Source organism: Poecilia reticulata, linkage group LG17, assembly GCF_000633615.1.
Source record: "Poecilia reticulata strain Guanapo linkage group LG17, Guppy_female_1.0+MT, whole genome shotgun sequence".
Taxonomy (NCBI): domain Eukaryota; kingdom Metazoa; phylum Chordata; class Actinopteri; order Cyprinodontiformes; family Poeciliidae; genus Poecilia; species Poecilia reticulata.
The window spans coordinates 20135223-20156577 of record NC_024347.1 but is presented as its reverse complement, the minus strand read 5'-3'; the positions used below and the strand labels follow the sequence as shown (position 1 = coordinate 20156577).

The window sequence follows — 21355 nt, the reverse complement described above, 5'->3', positions numbered from 1 at the left end:
AAATGCTTGAATGTATGTTTTTTTTTTTTCTTCTTTTTTTGATCTTTCTAACCAAGTATCACTCTCATTCTTGCTCTCGGTGTCTGCAAATTGTTGACAGCAAGAAGATAAAACATTTTGAGTAGAATAAGGACAGCTTTTATTTAAAACACTTGTTTAAATAAAAGTTTTTTGATTTTTTTTTTTTTTTTTTGATTGTCATGATTTTCAGGATTTCCTCTGATTTGCTCTTTACTGTTAGTTGATAAATGCGATGTGAAATAGGTGTCTGTTTTTGAGTCACCGATGCTGTAGGTGGGGGGAGTCACATGTTTTATCCTAACTCCATAAATGTCAATTCCTGATAACAGTAATACCAGAACTGTGAACCCACCCACACAAAAGCATCTGGTCCTTCACTATGCAGCACATGTGCAATGCTGACAGCGAGAACAGGGACTAGTCTGGCTGAATCATTTTGAGTTCTTGACTGTGATATAAAAACTGAATTTTACTCATCAGACGATCCGTTGGCTCACTGACAAGACATTTGAAGAAGAAGGTTTTATGGTTGATGAAAAAAGAAAGCATTCCAGACTGTGATTTTGGTCAAAATTTGTGAAAGGGATGTGGTTTAAGTGTGAGGGAAGTAAACGCAGAGATCGAAACTCAGGACCACAGAAGAAAAACATCACAATGTTTAAATCTCCTCTACCTTRCCTTTTGACATTAAGGACATCAGCAGAAAGAGGAATTTTGCTAAAATAATCAGTGCACTCCATGCTTGTGGCATAGTTAGGGACCTAGCTTGGCAGAGTTTTAGTGTTATATTTAGACTGTGAGCATCTGCATCAGAGATCCCCAAATTCAAGATCTGCAAGGTGATCCATTTTGTGATCCATTTATTCCAAATGGATCAGAATATAAATATTATTTTTTCCACTGCAATTACAGTAATGAATTTTAATTGGCTTGGCTTTTCTGACTTAACTTTGCTTCTGGTAACACTGCATTATTAACGGGCCTCCAGTTTCTCCACAGAGAAGTCAGACTGCAAGAAAGATAAACAAGCCAGAGAAAAATGCTGAAAGTTATAGAAGAAACTTTTTGTTTTACTTTAAGAAGAGAAGCACTGAGAGAAAATAGCTTTGCTTTATTTTACCCTGGAGGGACACAGAAGAGACAGCAATTCAAGCTTAAGCCTGCATATCAATTTGCAACATACTGACATACTTGAAGGATGGCATAGTAATTGATCTTCCTTGGTAATAACAGAGGTAAATGATTATAAAAAAAAATTTTTTTTAAAAATCTAATTGTATATGATAATTATGATGACCGTGATGATTATTATCCATTCAGTAGACAAATTCAGAACTTTCTCGACATAAGTGTCCCATTACACCCGTTATCAATATTTACCACAAATTCTGCTCTGATTGTCCAACCATGAGTTCACGACCTTAGATTAAAGCACGCTGGAGTCATGCAGCGGCACTATGATGCAAAGTACGCTAGTCAGTCCACCTGTAAAGAGACAATGTGGCTGAATTAAAAAATAAAACAGCAAATAAATGTGGGTTTAAATTCTTCCATGGTAATATAAAACAATCGTTAAACATCATGGCAAACACTTTAGATCAACAACAGCCAAACGTGGCACACCCAGGTACTGGRGTTGGACCATAACTTCCTTTTTTATACTACTACCTATAAATGGGATCAGGTTAGCTTGRGTAGTTTTTTTTTTCTTAAATCAGGTTTCATCATTTGAAAACTGTATTTTGTGTTAACGCAGCCTCACTTTATCTGGTGATAAATTTGCTTGATGAAAACGATCTGAAGTATAATTGTGAACCAYTGCTCTAAACGAAGGACCTCAYGCCTGGGAACCACTGCTCCTTGTGTGCACAATCTGCACTCCGACCGTCAAGGTAGTTTTCCTTCCCACTTGTGAGGCCACTAGTTTCAGGTCAAGAGGAACAGGTATCGTTTCCCTGTAAGTTACGGGATGAGTGCTATTTTCCAGTCAACGTGGCCCACATCCACCGAGACAGAGCTTGAACCACAGATTGTTCTCTGATAATTTGCTGTGCACCATTTGTCCACTTCTGTCGTGTGGGTAAATACCACACAGAAAGCTGTAGCTACAACTTCTGACACGATGCATGTCTACAGGGTTAGGGTAAAAGAAAAAAAAAAACAAAGACCTTCAAATTGAACTGTTTTTGAAAATATTTATTACTACGCTTGAAGAAGTTAAACTATACAATATTTCACAAGGAACAGAGCAGTAAAAAGGCCAAAATAAACAAGAGATGTGCTAATCACACATAAAAACAAAACAACAACAAAAAAAAAAAACCTGCCTTAGAACCAATCACTGTTGTAAGTTATCTTTTTTCTGTAAGGATGTCTTTTGTCGTCTTTCTTTATTTTGCATGTCAAGTATTGTAGACTATAAAGTAAATGAGCTGCATTAAGAGTGGATAACCAGAAACTGTCCTCAGTGCCAGTTTAAAAAAAAAAAAAAAAAAAGAAGAAGAAGAAAGAATTACTGTTGGCTGCAAAAAAGTATTCATTCACACTGGCTTATCTCACAGACGTATCAATGTTTGTCTTAGGGGCCATTCTTCCTGTGCACCTGTGCTAGTACTTCCTGTCTCAGTTTGCCCTCCGCTCCGCTCATCTCCCCCACCCTCAAACCGCATCCTTCACAGTGTCACAATAATATTTGCTGAAGAAGAAAAAAAAAAAAAAAAAACTCTTACTACCCAGTCCCCGATACAACAAGCATGTAAAATCTTACAGGGTCTTTCCCATCTCAACCCCTCAGTGCCTAAATTAATCATTTACAGTACACATGGCTGTAGCAATATTAAGGCACAATACAAATTCACAGCTTTACATTCACATTAATACCATTCCTGCTTATGAGATTGTGTGGCGAGTTGGCATTTTTGGCTTGCTTTTCACTCCTGAATATGCTGTATGGGTCTCTGAGGAGGATAGTCAATAGCGGGAGCGGTGTTTGGTTCCTGAATGTGATCGTAGGCTCTCAGGTAGTGCCCAGTGTTCTGTTGGTAATAGTAGACCAGTTTCTTGGCAAACATTGGCTCTATCTGAAATGAAACRAAGCACACAACACATATAAGGAGTGATTAGAGATAAAAGTGCATACTTATGTTGACATCAAGAGTTTTTTTTCTTTTTGCGTTGTTTTACATTTATTTTTATTTTTTTCTTTAAAATGCAGATATGAGTTGCTTTAGCTGAGAGTCTTATTAGAGTGCAACTTATTAGATGTTGCACTTTCTTTATTCAAAGACCTGTTCTAGTCATTGGTCAGATGTTTCAACTATTATTTATGAAAATGCTGCGTCACTAACAAGTGCAGATCATAATATAGATGCATGTTTCAAGAAGGGGCAAAAATGAGTGAAATTTATCTGAAGATTTTAACAACTCTCACTTTCAACAGAGCATAATAAAGGAGTCTCACTTCAGCATTTTGTGAGGACAGTACTATAAACTCTAAAGAAAAAAAAAATCAGTACCTGCTAGAAAAGTAAATGTATCTGTTTTTATGGTTTGCTGGCAAACCATTTAGTTTCTTGTTTTCTCAAGTTATCTGAAGATTGAGATGCAATACACAATCTCGAAACTCTCAGTTGTGATTTTTGACTGATATGTTTTCGATCTGCTTTAAAATAATGAATTAAGATCACATCACCGCACACAAATCAATCCATTATCAGTACGACTACTGCCGGCTAGGGACCAAATAAGTAGTTGCCAATTGCCAAATAAATATTAATTAGAATGTTAAAAGATCCCGAGTTGGCTTGAAAAAAATGTTCTGTCCACACATCAGTTTATTTTAAAAGATACCATTGATTCTGCTTTGTTCATCACATAATGCTTTTAGCATCTTCTCTGCTTTTAAAACCTGCTTTTGTTTACAAGGTGAAGTTTTTTTGTTGTTGTTTTACACTTACCTGCGCTGTGATGAGCTTCCTGGGGCGTTGTGGGTCTGGATATTCGTCTCCAAAGCAAAGGACCACCTGGTGTCGTGGTATGTGACGACCATTATGGACAAAATCTTGCAGATCTGAGAGAGGATCAAGAGAAGATGAGTGCTAACTTTGATATTTGACCCCACAAAGCACTGATGTGTCACACTGAACATTTAAAAAACATTAAAAAAATTTAAAAAAACATTTTAACTGTATGTCATATCGTCAGTCACAAAGATATTTCTGGTAACTACTACTAGTAAGTTTGATGGAAATTCAGAGCGAAATGGCATTAAAAAAACGGTTTCTTGTGTGGTGTGGACCACATGTGGGTGGGGACTCCACACACTTTGGCCCCCTGATGAGAAGATGAGCGACGTCTTTGTGCTACTTCAACGCTAAGAGAGGGAATTACCCAACTCGAGCACCTGCAGCATCTCTTTCATCGTTGTCATCTCATTCCCAATGACCTTAACTATTGTGTTTGAATGGCTAGTGGAGCATTGCTGCTTCAAAACCGTTTGCTACAAGGCAAAATTATTTTATCTATTTACAGGGGAAAGAATCTGTATTTAAAAGGTGGGAGAACTACTCCGACAGCATTTTTCCCAATGCTGCAGGAGTAGTTCTCCAATGCTTTTTATGATTAACTTCAAATAGTAACAGTACAAATGAATGCTGTACAAAAGCAGTCTAAGATCTATGGAATAAATAAATGTTAGAATCTTCTGACCAACACCTGGAATAACCACACATACTGTGCGCTTGAGTGGACTCGAACAATAGTTGAGGCAGATTTTCTACTATCGCATTTCTTTTACAATTAATTGTATTATCGGCATACATCCAATATTTAATCATCAAGAAAATATTTCGTTTTATTCCATTTTCTATTAAGTCATTAACACTGATTTGTGAATTGCTTAAGAACAAAAACAACGCAACAAACGTAAAGTATGAGCTGGTATCATGTCTATAATGAAACTACTTTCAGGAAGTCTGGTGTTTCCACAAACATTGCCTAATTCAAGTGTCGATTCTTGAGCCGCATCACAAGAAAATGTCAAACACAGCACAAGTGGGCAAGCATGAAATAATATATTTTCGGCGAGATTGCTCCCATAAGAGTTTTCAGACAAGAAATTGTCATATCTTAGCAGTGCTACATGTACTGAAATAATTTGAGGAAACTGAGCGTCCAAGAGAAGAAAAGAAGAAGTGGCAGGCCCAAAATACTAGCAGATTAGCAGCATCTGAAAAGGCCGAGAAACTGTAAAAAGAACTGCAATGATCTGACGCAGGGCCTCGGAGATGTGTCATCTACGAGTTGATGCAAATGCTGCAAACGTCTGCATGTTTCTGCTTACCAACAAGAAACTGATGGGTATCAAACAGTTTGCACGGTTGCTCCTTCTCCAGCTTGTTGGGCTTGTCCACATACGGAGCCAGCGGTCCTTCCCAGTACACCCGTCCCTGACACAAGCGCTTGGCATACAGCCCGTCGGCTGTCAGCCACAGGAGCACCCCTTTCTCCAGGATGTTGGGAAGCAGCTCGGCTCCTTGCCTCTGAGACTCGGGGTAGGGGGACGGAAAAAGAACGACTTCTGCGCCGCTGTGGAATCTGTCCTCTGAGCATGGAGAAGAGGAGGAGGAAGAGGAGGGAGAAGACGGGGAGGTGGAGGTAATCCGACAACCTTCTGGAGTGGTGACAGTGACTTCCTTCACCAGTGTTTCTCTGTAGTAAAGGGACACGTGGAGGCTGAAATCTGTGAGAAGGAAGGAGGGAGAAGTGTTTAAATGAATGGCACCAAAAGGAAACTCAAAACTCAACCCACAGCAACAACACTGAAATATAGAGCATCACTCTATTCACTCAGGTCTTTTTAGATTGAAAATTGTGCACGGACACATTAAAACAATCCGTGAGTCTTTCTGTACAATGTGTACATGTATTTGTAGATATTGTTTCACCTGATATGGCATTGTTGTGGTCCATTGTATACATTGGTGGCTGAGACTCTGAAAAGTATGTGTGGAATGAGAGCTGGAAACCTGGAATTGAAAAATAAAGAGGGTAAATACACTGATTGACGGATCAAATGAAAATTCACAAAAATGTGAAAGGTTGTCAAACTTTGATTGTACAATTAATATTTACAGATGTATTTTAAACACTCCATCCCCAATAGATATCTAAAGAATGTCGGATTTTGTCAAGATACGTGCTTAACCCATGATTTTGTCAAAAAATAAATAAAAGGTCAAGCTAACGCAGGAATTCATCAAAAACGTAATAATTACTGAATGTGCTTTTTATTTTAGATTTTGATTTCATTACTTTATATCAACAGCCCTATACATTTACAGATAAATCATCTTATATATTAGGCATGTAACATCTTAAATTGCATGAACACAAATATGAATTTGTCTTTACATGATGACATAAACAAGCACAATATCAACATTTCTTTCTCCTTTGACTCGACATGCATCTCAACGTCTTCAGCTGTGTGCTGTTAGGTTCACAATAAAAGTAACCTCAGACAAAAAAAAGGGCAAACAGATTCAAATGAAATCCTGCTACATACAATCCAGTTCATTTCAATTGTATGCTTGCTTACCATTTTCTGTGTGCGAACTGGGCCAGACTCGGCTGATTGGCGACTGGTAGTGGCACTGACCATATGGCAGGTCTGTGTGTTGTCCATGGTGGTTTGCATTAGGAAGAGAATGTTGCTCTGATGGTGCGTGGTAATCTCTCCAGTCCCTTCTTTCTGGAGAAACAACAAAGCTGGGTACCTGAGGTGGAGGGGGAATAGGGGCTGTCACTCAGAAAAAAAACAACCGTTTCCTTCTTTGCAAAGCTGATCGCTTTGTGGGGTTTTAGTTTTTGAATCGTAGCTAAATCTACTGACCTGGTTGTGAAGTGACGCATATGGTGGAACGTATCCAAGCGGGTGAGACGGTGTCTCCTCCACACGGTTCATCTTCATACCTATTTACGGTCAGAAACAGACAACTATTTTGCCTTCAAATCTAAAACAAAATTGCACTCAGATTATTTCATTTAACACAACTCACTGATTAACAGCACTCACTGAGTTAATATGGATTTTGCAGTAATATTTTGCAATAATATGCAATAATGATGCTGTGGATCAATCTTTGTTTGATCCACAGAATAAAGATGCTTCGTGCAGAATAAAGATGTCCTGCGCAGAATAAAGACGTTTTGTGCACATGTACAGTTTGCTCTTTTTATTTAGGTGATATCTTGCAGAGAGTGCAACGGACCACACAGTGCATCAAGTTAGTCTAACATAAAGTCCATGCAGCCAAAGCTGCTCATGTGTGACAATGGCTGTTGTATGATGGTAGAAACTTAGTTATGCAAGGCTGAGGTTGTCTTGTTGTGTTCAGTGCACTCTGCGCTTAGTAACCGTAGGCCTCTAAAAAAAGCACTACGGCCTTTTTGGTTCATGCGTTTGCTTCCTGTGCTTCCTGCCTCACCAGAATCAGCAGTGGTGCAAAATGTATGTGAAAAATAACCAGCAGAGTATAAACAGTGTTCGTTGCCGAGTAAAATGCGGGCGTACTTAAGAGTGTTTTTGCAACTGCACAGGCTCGTAGCAGATTTTATGATTTGCTTTCAAAACCTAACCACAAATCGTCTTACACTTACCACTTTCTCTCATCTTCAATGCACATGTAATTGATCTACATGTTGACTGCTAGGGTTGCATGAACAGCTTTTAACACTCACCCTTTTTGGTCCCCTCTGGGATGATTCTGTAAACTTTGTACGGCTCTGAGATGTCCAGTTGGCTTCTTTCCACTATTTCATCAAAGTCGTTGCTCTTGTTAAGGGCACAGCGTAGTCTGGTTTTCCATGTGGGGGGRTCAGGTTTGTCAACTCCTTCCTTAAACTTTCCCTTGAACAACGCCCAAGCCTGTTAACAGCAGAATCACAAAATTCAAGAACTGATTAGATTTATTTCTAACTTCCTCTTTCTCCGGGACAAACTAAGTTGAGACTATGTTAATCAAGCAAAAATTAGCTTGTGCTAAGGAAAATCTTAAAATTTACYAAGCTTTTTTGATGCTTTTATTTYTTACTTGTGAATTTTGTGCGTTAAATTTGCTTTTGCAGCATGAGGCAGCAGGTAAAGACAAAACTGCCTGACCTTAAAGAGTGCAGCATCCTCCTCTCTGTTGTAGTCCTGTTTTCCTGCATGTTTCCATGGAATCCTAAAGATGGTTTTTTCCTCATTTTCCCAAACCAGGCCAGGATATCTCCTGCTGTCAATCTGCTCTATGAGCCACTGCCTCAGCTTGCCGTTGCCGCAACTGCCCGACAGACCACCGTCTTCATCCAGGTTCATCTCTGCAAACAAATGAATTAAAATGAGATACAGAGCAAAAATGGGGCAACATTAAGATATTTACAAATACACCTAATGCTCCCAGAAAGACTTTGAAGAACAAATAGGATACAAGATGTTGAGATGCCAGATTTAGTTTAGGCGAGTTATAATTGAACTTTACAGTTAATCATATGCAGTACTTTACTGTAAGAGCACCAGATGTTCATTTAGTAATAAATACAAACTGGTTTCTAGGCCACCTAATTTAATTGTGATACACTCCAAAATTTATATTTTGGAGTGTATCACATCACTTTGGTTACATGCCATCTATACATTCACTTCTGTGCATGCACATTCAGAGTTTAAAGGATGAAGACATGGATGCTGAAATGAGTGATTTTCCTCATCACGTTTGGTGGTTTTGTCTAAATAAATAAATAAATCTGACTCATTTATGTCAAATGCGTGAATAATAACGTACTTCATCAAGCTATGAAAAGTTTAAACATAATAAATGAAGGCAGGAGCTTAGAAAATATTTTAAGTGGTGACTAGATATTACACTATAATCTTAACGACAAGAATGCTTGATGAAAGTGTAGCGTTTTCTTCCCTGAGTGTAGAAATGTTCTCCTGACAGAAACTTTTTTTTGTTGACCTGATGCAGTAAAAGTTTGCATTCTGGCTAGAATTTGTAGTCGGTCTGCTGCAGCTTACCTTTAGAGATGTAGGGTCCACAGCGGAAATCTCTAATGCGGCTCTCGGGGTCCTATAAACGTTATCACGTCTTTTTTTTTTTGTCTTTTTTTTTTCGCTTTTTCGCTCACTGGGAGGAGTCTGTCGGAGGTTCAAGAGGAGATGAGGAGCAAACGCAACTTCTTTTCTGTAAAACTCTCAGCTCAACCCACGCAGCTCTCAGGTGGGGAATCCCTTTAGCGACACCCTGAGCGGAGACCAGGACGAAATGGAACAATCATACCTGTACAGTCACATGAATATCCCCCGTGTTTATTTTATAACACCATTCAAGTCCAAACTAGTTTCAACTGCGAGCAGAAATACGAACAAAACATTTAACGTTAATATAATGTGTATTCATGGATGACATCCGCAAAATAGGTTGATAATAAAATAAAATAAAAAAAACACATTTCAAAATTAAAAAAAAAAAACGCACACACACCACTTTGTCCATTAGTAATACTGCCACCCAGTGGTCACACCATGTCATTATACCAAATATATAAGATTTATGGTACATTTTAAAAGTAAAACGTAGCTTTTATTGCTGTTCTGCAGCTTATGAAAATAACTAAGTCCAAGCTGATAAAAGGCTGCGATCTTGATGCTTGTAATGCCACCATGCATGACCTCCCTTGCACATGAGACAAACAGGAAGAGAACCAGGAAACCAAGCAGCAAAAGGCGTAGAGTGTCTTATCACCTCCAACATTACAGACCATCGACCGACAACCTCTAACCAAGCAGTTGCCTTTACTTCTTTTATTTATCAATTTCAGATCACACAGACACATTGGAAAAAAAAAAAACCTTTGCAAGTAAAAAAAAAAAAAACACAAAAGAAATCTTAGAAACAGYTCAATTCTAGAAACAGATGCAATGCATGTAAAAAGTCCGTGACAGTCATTGAATGTGTAGGAAAGATTCAGAGAACAGTGCATTTCAGAGTGTTAGACGTCCACCCAGGTGCAAACCTCTTCAGGATGCCACAGTCAGTTTGGTTGAGCTGCAAAAGATCTCAGCTCAGTTCAAATATCTTCAGGCGGAGTTGACACATGGTTTTCCATCCCCAACTTGTTGACATYAGGGAAGCCTGTCCAGTAGCTTAAGTATCTCCGCAGTATCATTGAAGGGGTTGCCCTCGTATGTCATTTGAAACCATTCCCTGAACTTAAGAGGGAGAGAAAGAAAGATTGGAGTACGGTAAACAAAACCTGCAAAACATGCACAGAAATGCACAGATCACTTTCAATTAGAAACTCACTTTTTTCCCCCTAAATCAAATCAGTTGTATGATCTGCAGGTCTGAAAAATCTGACCCCCCATCTGTATTACTTGTATGAAAACAAACAACTCCTATTTTTTTTTCAATCTATAAACCCATCAACTAACARTAATTAGATGCACTTTTTGAGTCAAAAGTGAGTGAGGTTAAAGATGTACTTTCACACATGAACGGCATTGATCACACATTTCCATCACTTTCTTTTGAATCTGAAGCTACAATCTCGAAGTCTAAAAGGATCCAGATATTTTTTCTCTTTTTTATGTGTTATAAAAGAAAAAAAAAAAACAGCAATTACTTTCTCATACAACCTACCTCTTCAGCTCGAGTATCCTCAAACTCCTGCAGCTGCTTCTGGAAACCCAAATTGGGGTTGGCGCAGGGCCGGACGGCTCTCACCGCATTGAGCGCGTCCTGCCAGCCCAGGCCTGTCAATGTCATGATGTAGGCTATTACCAGGGTGACGCTGCGAGACACTCCTGCCAAACTGAGGGAAAACCAAACTACATGACTTTCACCTTTCACCAATATTCCATATACCTGCATTTTGGTAAAAAAAACAAAAACAAAAAAAAACAACAAAAAACTAAATTTTGTTAATTATTCGTTTGAATTAGGAAAAAAAAAGATGTGTTTTTAAAATTATACACACTGAGTTCATTATGTATTATTGTTATCTCACAAAATTCTTCTAACGACTACATTTTTGAAATTCAGTCTGTTCTGTTGCCGTTCCACCACCAACCTACAGAAAACTGTTCAAATGCCAATAATACAAATGTGGTGTATTTAAGTTTCATTCAAATTGACACATTTTTTTTACACATGTATTTCTGAATATTATAACAGCAAACAAGACAATAATTCTGCAAAGAAAGCGCTGCTTATAATTTCATCAGCATGTCAGCAGATGTGACCCTTTTTAGGGCAGAGGGGTTGAGGAAATAAGAGATGCGAGCAATGAGAGATGCCATAGAGTAAGACTTTAACTTGACTGGTTGAAAACAGAATATATGAAGTTTGTGCTGATACAGACAAGTGCCAAATAGTGTATTAATGTGAATTGGAGAGGAAAAAAAGATTCATAATTTTACTCTTTTTTTTTTTTTAAACAAGAAAAAAAAAACACAAAAAAAAAAAACATGTGGCTTGCATTTGTATTAAGCTCCCCTGAATACATGCCATGCATGACCACATTTTGTCGCATGTCTCAATAGCTGTTCCTATCTTGTGATGAAGTCGTTTTCAAGTTMTTCAGAATTTGACAAAAACCAATGAAAAAAAATCTAATGCATGAATGTGCTTTGTTTTAAGCCACTCTGGTGTAGCACTAGAAGTCTGCTTAGGTTGATGGTRATTTTACATAAAGGCCCGATCTGTGCAGTGGAAAACTAACGGATGTTCTAAAGGGTGGCTCCTCCCCTCTGAGTGAAGGGCTACYGCCTCAGACACATGCATGTCTATTTGGTTGGGTTGTGCTGAATGTGAGTTTCCCTTTTGAATTAATAAAGTATATCCATTCATGTCATGTTCACAGAGTTCACCCCCCCCACCCCCTCCTGAGCTGAGAAGAATCTGCTAATGGCAATTCTGCAGCTCCTCCAGAGGTACCATGGAAATCTGATTTGAACAGTGCCATACGAATGAAACATGGCTTTTTTCATAACTTTGTCAGATGTATTTTAGACAGGTAACAAAATGAAAATGTTGCCTGTTTATTATTGCTAGCAAATGCATTAYAATCATCAATATAATGGTTTTGCTAAAATGTACTGAATATGAAAAAGTAAAAATCAAGTGTATGTTCACTTATTCGCAACAAAGTCTTTATATGACATGACATATTATTTTATAATATATATATATATTTTAAAGTCATTTAATGAATAACACAGACATAATGTACCTAACATCTAAACTCTCGTGTCTTTACAAGTAAAAAAATTAGAGCTACTGTAAGCAGTTTTGGACTTTTAAAAGCACATATTTTTGATTACGACTCTTATTATGAAAGTCTACAGGAAGTTATGTCTCACTTCGTTTAGTGTACTGGTTGAAATATTTCATGGAAAATGCCAGTTTTGTTTTGGTAGTAATCCTGAGTATTATCTGCAATGGGAATTGTAGTGTCACAGTAGTAAAATGTGAAGAATAAAAAGCAGGCATGCCTTTGCAACACACAGGAAGAATGCAGCAGCATGGTTACTGTGGTAACACACCTTGAAATGTAAACACATTTTGAATATAAAACAAAAATGAAACTAATACTCTGTCATGTGTGCTTTCTGAGTAACAGTTTTTCTCTGTGAGTCAGATCAGAATTCATCACAGTTGTCATGATGAAACATGCGTATATTTGGAACATGAATGAAAAGTGCCTTTTTAGAAGAGGCTTAATTAAGAGGCAAAGCTGTCTTTGAGAGTTGTTTTAAAGGTTGGACTCAGTAGCGCTGTTCAATGCTCGGTTTGTAACTAATGAACACCTATAGGCCGACATGGATATGGCCGTCTCAGTTAGCAGCAGTTATTTTCTGCATATGTTCGACACCCTCCTAGATTACACTGGCAAACACAGATGCCACACTCACTGGACAAACATAATCATAAAATACGGTAATCTCAGACCAGAAAACACACAAAAAAATGCTTCACTTTCTGCCAACTTTCATTTGAAAGGCAACTGAAACAAAGTAAATTTTGCAGAGTTGAAGATATTCAAAGTTTTTGCTTCTTTTTTTTTTTGGAAACACAACTGAAGAAGACATTGTGACTTGATGTAAAAATGGGTWTTCATTAAATGTGATACCAATCATATAGAGTGACAGACATAGAAAATGAAACTCAGGAACTACTGGGTAATATAGTGGAAGTAAGATCTAAGTACTGACTAAATAAACACATTAAAAGTTTGCTATAAATTAATAGCTTTCAGAAAAGGTTTCTTTGAAGTCATATTTTTGTGTCGAGAAACTTTTGACTCGAGACGCCTTTATAAATAGCCAAATGGATTTCTGAGAAGACCCTCTGTCCAACCAAATATAGCTGTACCCTTTTAACACATAAGTGAGCTATCGCACTACACTAACACAATGTGGTAAGACTTGTTACTGTACTCTGTTTTGGGAAGTTCAAGAATAGGCCTTCCTTTTTTGTTTTTAATCTTGCCAGTGCAGAAGTTACACATGGCTTCACTTGTGAGCAGTAATCAGATATGTAAAAGAACTAAACACACACTTACGTTTGTGACTTCATGGAAAATAACATAGCTGTGAAAAATTATATTCTGGAATCCAAGGTATGATGAAAGGCATGATGGAAAAGTGATTTTGAACTCACCAGTGAACGAGGCAGCCCTCTCCCTTCAGCCGGCACTCGTGTATGAACGTTATACTCTCTTTAAAGTGCTGAGTTCTGAAGGGCGATAAAATATGTAAATAACACTTGTTATTATASGTCATGACCGCAATAAATATTATGGGAACATCACAAGTTGTACAATGAAAACTATACACACCCGCTACCATTACAACTAATTATTCGTTTGYACATTTGATCACATTTGCAGACTTTACACATTTTAAACATCTTGCAAAAGGAACGAGATAACAACAAACTTCCTTTGTAGCTCGGGCAAGAAGCTCCACAGTTTTTCATGTTCAAAAGCCAATTCAAATTACTAAAGGTTTTTTTTTTTTGCATGTATACAAGGAAATGTTTAATTATCTTTTAGAAGCCTTGTACCTCAACATAGCCTAGCAAAAAATAATYCTGTCATTGCCATCATGTTTTGCTCATTAAAACTGGCGTTTCACAAGGAAACACTAAACAGCCGCTATATTCTAAAGGTTAGTGTTGCCTACAAAATATGGCAACGCTAACTAAAGAAACTGTCATTGACTGTGTACTTTTGTTAACTACAAAACAATCTAAACAAATCCAGTTGGCCATGGATGGACAGATGGACGGACAGATTTCAGATTGACTGTGCTTACAAATCCTACTGACATAGTTTTATGGTTGTCCCAATGAGCTTCTTTGTATCATCTTGGCACCATTGTCCTCAAAAGAGTAATCTTCATTGTGTCACTTCTGTTCTTGAAGTTAGACAATTTCCAAGTGTTTATTTTGATACTTCTAACACCAGCATTATCATTTGCATTGGAAAAAAAAAACATTCTAAATAAGTAAACCCCCTTACATGTAATCTTTATTTATGGCAAAGGAACAGCTGCTCATCAGCAACTGAATGTTTTTGTGTTACTTTWGTCATGCGAGAGATTGAGTTCACAGTCAAATATTAAACTTGTGAAATTATATARTTTACATGTTATGGAAAATGAACCTTAAGACACCCACAGATCACAGCCCTATGTGAACGCCCTCTTTCTGGTTGGCTCGCCTTTCCATTGTTGCATGCTGAGCTCCGTGAATAGTACTTACAGATCCTGTGAGGGCATGTCTGTTGCTGTAAGGCAGAGATAGGTCATCTCCTGGTGGACAAAGCACACTGGTTACCTGCTGGCTGCCCTTAAGAATTTGGAGTAACATAACGTCCAAATTGTCACAGTTATGGTTTCACAATCATACCGTCATTCTTGCAACTGGATTTATTTAAAACATAGGCAAAATGTGGGTGACATTTTAGTTTTTCTTTAATAACTTCATTCTTCTTTTTTTTCCCGATTTGTAAACGAAACAATACAAAACCAAAACTAACACAAAATCAAGACATTTTTTTTTTTTTTATAAATTACTGGTTTCCCTAACAATCTATTTCAAATAACAGAATATGAGGCTTTTATATACAGCAAAAGACTAATTTATTTCAGAGCTATCCTTATGTGTGGAATAATAAATGTAACTGTAACTGCATGCAATTCAGAATGGCAAAATGTACAGCAGCTTAGGACTCATKTTGATGTTCCATGGAAGAACACTGCACAGTGGATACTGGCTACAACAAGAACAMCTGCCTACTCTGACGCCTACACAAGCTGACAGCTAAGCACAACACCATGACTACATCGGCTGCTGATGATTGGCACAGTGCAGGATACTCTGAAAAGCACCAGAGAGAACTACAGTGATTGGTGGAGCACTTCTGGACAGCTTGGTCAGTTGGCTTTCTCTAACTGGAGTCAACTTCTCTTTAGCTACATTTATCTCCCTACTCTGCAAGAAGATCCATGATTTCAGTAGAACCAGCTGAGAGCTGGGTGTCATCACAGGAAAACAGAGGAAGCATCTCACCGGTAGCATAGGAGCTGCACACTCATGAACAGACAGGATGTGTGTAATGTTGTTTCTGGCCAACTGTTCTCTATCCCTTGCATCTGAGGAAAACAGACAGGAGCACAGTAAGCAACATCGAAAAAAGTGGGCAAATAAAGGGACCAAGGGGAAAAAGCTTCAACACACCTTTAAAGTTTCCCAAGTACAAATCTGGAAGAACCTTAAAGAGGGGGAGGAAACAGCTAAGAATTTTCCAACACCAAAGAGAACGTGATGAATAAATACATCATMTCTGGTTAGATAACTTTATTCTCATACACATAACACACATAAATACGAAAAACTTATTTGCTTAGTCTACCCAGCTAAACTAGTACCTTATTGATGCCGTTCCCCATGCCGTAACTCCGAGTCGGAACTCCAACACTACAAATATATAACGCACAGTGTACCCTTGTTTGCTAAAGATCTGTATCCCGCCTTTAATCGCTTCCAAMTTCTCACTTTCAGTGAGAGTAAAGGCGGCAGCCTGAATGCGAGTGAGGCTGAGGCGATTAAGCAAACTGCAACAGCTTCTTCACGCAAGGAATGCTGGGAATTGTAGTATCACAGGTGAAACGGCTTTGCAAAGACGTTTTCGTAAAAACTATCATGTCCACCAACAAGAGAAGAGTGATAGCAATGCCTTTGGGACAATGTTGTAGGAACTCATGACTGGCTTCTTAATAAATACACAATTTTGACGTGAAACTGAGAAATGTTTGAATACAAAACTTCATGATCTTTATTTTTGATTAGATCATGAAAATCATCATAAAGCATATTCTGCATAGACGGGTTTTGTGAATTTTACATTTACTGAGTGCCACACCAAGATCTATGCAAATTTACTGCTGTAACTTATCCCCAGTACTGTTACAAAATATTTACAATTTAGCTACAGTAGTATTTTATGAATGCCTATATATTCGCATGTGGCATGACCCTAAAAATGAGGTTCAGAAATAAATCAGTTAAACATGGTATTGGTGAGATGGTCTGAAGTCAGTTTGCTTCATCAGTGTCCAGTCAGTGTTGTTGTCAATGGAAAAGAAAAGCCCAAAGGCGAATGTCCAGCCATCAGTTTTTGACCACAAACTCACTTTGGTTTGACAGAAGATCAATGAGCCACAGCACAGCAGCAAGTCTTCYGCTAAAAGGTAAAAAGAGAGAAAAATAACAGATATTCTGGAGTAGGTTAGTCAAAGTTGGGACTTAATGTGATTGAGATGCTGTGGCATCATCATGTTTGAAAACCCTTAAAGGTGGTTGAATTACAAAAAATTCTGCAAAAACAATCCTCCACAGTGGTATAACAGATTCACTGACAGATTTTGCTACAAAAAAATAAAAAAAATCATATCAAGATGTTGCTGCCAGGGTTGACACAACCAGCTTTGTGGTTTAAGGGCCAATTACATAGACAGAAGATGGTTTCAATAGATTTTCTAATAAAAATAATTTGAAAACAACTTCCTGTATTTTGTCAGGTTACCTATGTCTTATGTTTAAATGTATTTGTTGATTTGTGACTTTTAGGTGCAACCAGAACAAAAATAAATAAATAAAACTGTAAAAAAGCAAATGCTTTTTCATCAAACGTGCCAGTTTTACCAGACTGAAAAAAAAGCTTTTGCTTTTTTTTTTTTTTTTATCACAACCATTAACTCACAAGAGCAACCTAATTCTCTCTGAGCAAAACAGACAGAGATCAAAACCCAGTCACAATAGGAAACAACTGTGTGACTTTTACAGAGTGATGGCACATGACTATGCTGCTCTTGATTATTATCATCATTTGTAAAAACATCAACAGGAAGTTCTGCTACCCACTGTCCCACATTAACCTCACAGATTGCTTCTACTTCCTGGTGATCGGATGCAGTGAGTTGGTTAGGCTAATGTTTGAATGACAGAAGGCGTATGCAGTAGACAAGAGGTGATGGATATCTTACGTGAACTGCTTATTAAATGTTTGTATTGCAAGGTCAACAAAAAATAAAATGAACTTCTAAAGAACAGCAAAAAGTTTGCAAAAATCTARTACAAGTTTATAGGAAAAACAAAACATCTGATGATCTAATATTCYACAAACATTTAGAAGCATAGTTTAGATTCCATTACTGCAATCAGCTAACCATTTCTGCTGATGTACTTGTCAGTAACAAAGCTCAGGTACTTGTTATGTATAACAGACGGGTGGAGACGTTTCTCAATAGCCTACAGGTTACCAGCAATACATGTGAGTAACAACAAAAAAAAAGAAAGAGAAAAACACATAAGCCACTAAACTGACACAACACAAGACAGGTAAATATGATACTGCTTTGTTGTGGCTTTAGTGTGCAAAAAGGAGGAATTTATAGTGTGGGTGTTTGAAGATAGGCAGCCCAAAATGTAGGCCTGCATGTCAGTCTTCGCCCACACTCCCAGAGGTTACAACACAGGTGGTTTCCCGCTCTAGTTTCACATAAACGCTTGTTTTATCAATGAACTTGATTTWTTTATTTATTTTTTATTTATTTATTTATTTTCATTTGAACAATGGTAAAATTCCATTTGTGCTGTGATAACTACCGTATGTCGAATAGGCCTGTTGTTGTATTTGCTGCATATACAAGTCTGAAGTCAGCATAATCATTTAAGATTTTCAACATACTTTGACAATACAGCTGCATGCTAATATATTTGGATTAATGTCGAATCTTAATAAAATAATTGAATACCGTCTTGTAAAATTCTAGTTGTAAAATGTTAAAATAATTAATTTCACCACTAGGTGGCAACAAAGTCACACACATACACCATTTATTCCTCAGAAGTTAAATGAGAACTTCATCTTATTTGAGGCAATAATAAGTAGATCTGACATATTATTTCTCATTATTGTGGTATTAGCAAACATAATTCATTTTGGTAACTAACTGATAAGAGAAGTTTGGTCTGATTTAACCTCAGACATAAGATAAATAATGTGTTAGTTTTGTTGTTTTTTTTAATCCAGCGCATCTAAACTTCTGGTTTCAACTATCTTAAGGAGTTATTGGATGAGAGCTGGAGTGCATCCTGTACCCAGCCATCAAAGGAGTCATTGTTCAGTCTAAAATTAAATATAATTTAAAGAAAACTGTTATGTTTAAGTGTAGTGAGTGTRTCACTGGTTTTCTTTGCGATGTAAACTAATATTGAATTAACTTGTTTGCTATGTCTTTATAAATCTTCAGAGATAAGTAAGATTACATTAGTATATTTCATGGGCTGTTCAGTTTCTATTCATTTATTTGGTTGTTTTTAGTTCGTTAGATTGTAAAAACCCCAGTTTTTAAGCAAATATGTGGTTGCCAAGGCGAACTTGCCACTTACAATATGGTGGACTAATTGACGTATGGCTTCGACTGGGGAGTGAATCCAACACTAATATGAAACTACTTCTCAGAAGAATTCAGCATTAATTTTTAAAGAAAAAGATAGCAGAAATGTGGAGTCGGTATATGATTGCGTATACTGTAAATGCACTTTTGAGTCATACGAAAGCATCGCAAACTAAAATCTACTAGTCATCCTCTCGGTGTATTTTTCTGACCTCAATCTGTAAAGCCTGTTTGTAGTCTGATGTTTKTTTCGCGTCTAACTTCGATGTTTGACGACACTTTACCGGAAATACAAAGATTGTGCGACTTTATTTGGATTTTAAGGCAGTTTTTAATATTTGTTTTATATCTATGTTTCAGTATTAATGCTATAAAACACTTTAGTCAATTACGTGTTTTGGTAAAAAAAAAAAAGTAAAGTAAAGAAAGCCAAAGTTTGTTCAGTCATAAAACTTAGCTTCTAGCTTTCCTCTTGAGACTGTCACAGTGTTTTGAGTGATACGGGTGAGTAACTCACCGGGCAATTTGTGTAGTTTATAACATTTGCTTATTTTTATGCATGAWTAACTGTCTGTTAAGTTTTTAACCACTGTGTTTTACGTTGTTGACCAGTAGTTTTTGTAACTCCGACAGTGTCTTGTTATTGGCAGCGGTGATGGCTACCGCGCCTGAGATCTCGCTTCATATGAGATCAACAGATCTAATCAAAAGGGAACCTCTGGATTATGGAGGATTTGGAGAGGTCTATTTGTGTTACCATGCTACCCTGGGCCAAGTGGTGTKGAAGACCGTGTATACAGGTCCACTTCGCAACGAGTAAGTGTTCAATGTGCCCACCACCAGACTGGGTATTCCCCYTCCTCTAACGTGTATCACGAGTACAGTCTGTTTAAAGAAAGTATTTCTAATCTAGAGGTGCAAAAAAAAAAAAGAAGAAAATAGGAAGTTGGTGTGCTTCTCAGATATGCAGAGAGGCGTGTTARGTATCACAAATTATGATTCTTCTGTGAAAAAAGCATGCACAGATTTCTTTTTTTTGATCACTTCCTTTTCATTCAGATTGAGATGTAGGTCCATCTGAAATGCGGATGTCTGACATCCTTTTTTTTCAGACCAGAAGCAACACCTACATTTAAAGCTGTTCTAAGAATGTCTATTATAGCAATGTGGCATCGCATGTATGCATTGCCATTTACTGTTATTAGGTTGGCATTGGCAGCCTAAAATTTTATTTTAGTCAGACGCTGTCATACAGCTTCCTTTGCATTATTTCATGTACAGCTTTGCCCGCAAATGCATTCAGGAAGTGCAGGTGAGAAAGGGAAATGACGTGCTTTTATGTGTTAGAAGTTACATTAATCAAATTGGTGTTTTTATCAACATGTTCCATCTGAAATATTTCTGCAGCATTAAAGACCTCAGATATAAATAGCTTGTGTATAAATACCTTGTTCATACTAGCTATTTATCTGCAGTGTCTTGCTAAAGTCATTGGACCTTTCATATTTTGTTTCACTTAAATATCATTGTACATTGATGAMATTTTGTGACAGCAATTTACCACCCATGAGTCAGTGGTTATGGGCGGTAAATGACCATGACCACTAAGCAATAATTGGTTAATTATTGCTTAACCAAGCAATAACTGGTTAAAAATCAATTATTGCAGCAATTATTTTTACAACTTTTAGCAACTTTGCACACCTCAAAACTGAACATTTTTAGAGATTATTTCCACCTGCACTGTTGATTTACGCACGTCCTTCAGAGCTATWACATATCTCTTGTCTGCTTCTCTGGTTGATACTGTCTTTACCTGGCATGACATYTTAAGAGAGAAATCATGTCTTGATAGGTTTGCTGTTGCAGTTGTGCCATGCGTTTCCCTGTAAGATGAAGAAATATAGTGTTCTTCCACACAATGCTTTTTATCCAGTGTCCCTGTGTGACAAGACACCATGCATGTTTCTGGAGTGTCTTTATTTACAATCTGGCCTTCTGTTTTCACTTTACCTCCCAGAGAAAACAAAAAGTCGCTGCTGGAGGAGGGAAGTATCATGGCAAGCCTCAACCACAAGCGCGTGGTCAAGTTGCTTGGCGTGATTATGGAGGACAGAGATTGCTCTCTTATTATAGAGCTTYTACCCAGAGGCAACCTGCTGGTCATGCTGGAGAAGGTCAGTCTAAGACCAGCATAGGRAAATGTGTTATGTGTGTGTTTTACAGGTCTCGAAACGATAATCAATTTTAATCTGTAGGATTGCTATGCTGTCGTGTTGTTCTTAGGTCACTGTGCCAATCTCCATTAAGGGGAGAATCATC

The 21355-nt window shown here is 37.5% G+C and overlaps 3 protein-coding genes across 4 annotated transcripts in view; 1 reads left to right on the top strand and 2 right to left on the bottom strand.

The window, feature by feature from the left end:
• Positions 1-2201: 2201 nt before the first annotated feature.
• Positions 2202-9204, bottom strand: LOC103479547 (interferon regulatory factor 4-like). Of its 2 annotated transcripts, XM_008434041.2 has the most exons (9): positions 9083-9204; positions 8183-8382; positions 7762-7948; positions 6914-6993; positions 6620-6797; positions 5967-6047; positions 5363-5761; positions 3978-4090; positions 2202-3101 (listed from the first exon to the last, which is right to left on the bottom strand). In XM_008434041.2, exons 2-9 carry the CDS (start codon positions 8378-8380, stop codon positions 2952-2954), a joined length of 1386 nt encoding a protein of 461 aa, XP_008432263.1. In that variant the 5' UTR covers positions 8381-8382; positions 9083-9204; the 3' UTR covers positions 2202-2951. The 2 variants fall into 2 exon arrangements, with proteins under 2 accessions (XP_008432263.1, XP_008432264.1); XM_008434042.2 differs by lacking the exon at positions 9083-9204 and having other exon boundaries at positions 8183-8604.
• Positions 9205-9905: 701 nt separating this feature from the next.
• On the bottom strand, positions 9906-16209 carry LOC103479548 (dual specificity protein phosphatase 22-B-like). The gene is given in 7 exon segments (XM_008434043.2): positions 9906-10276; positions 10707-10878; positions 13728-13802; positions 14832-14881; positions 15642-15724; positions 15810-15843; positions 16001-16209. Coding segments are annotated over 7 exon segments (567 nt in total). The 5' UTR covers positions 16022-16209; the 3' UTR covers positions 9906-10144.
• A 3073-nt stretch (positions 16210-19282) lies between these two features.
• The window catches only part of ripk1l (receptor (TNFRSF)-interacting serine-threonine kinase 1, like), a 10456-nt gene continuing 8383 nt past the window's right edge, over positions 19283-21355 (top strand). The window contains exons 1-4 of the mRNA XM_017309884.1: positions 19283-19537; positions 19667-19849; positions 21054-21210; positions 21320-21349. Coding sequence (XP_017165373.1) covers positions 19689-19849; positions 21054-21210; positions 21320-21349 — 348 coding nt within the window. The 5' untranslated portion in view covers positions 19283-19537; positions 19667-19688. The remainder of the gene's footprint in view (positions 19538-19666; positions 19850-21053; positions 21211-21319; positions 21350-21355) is intronic.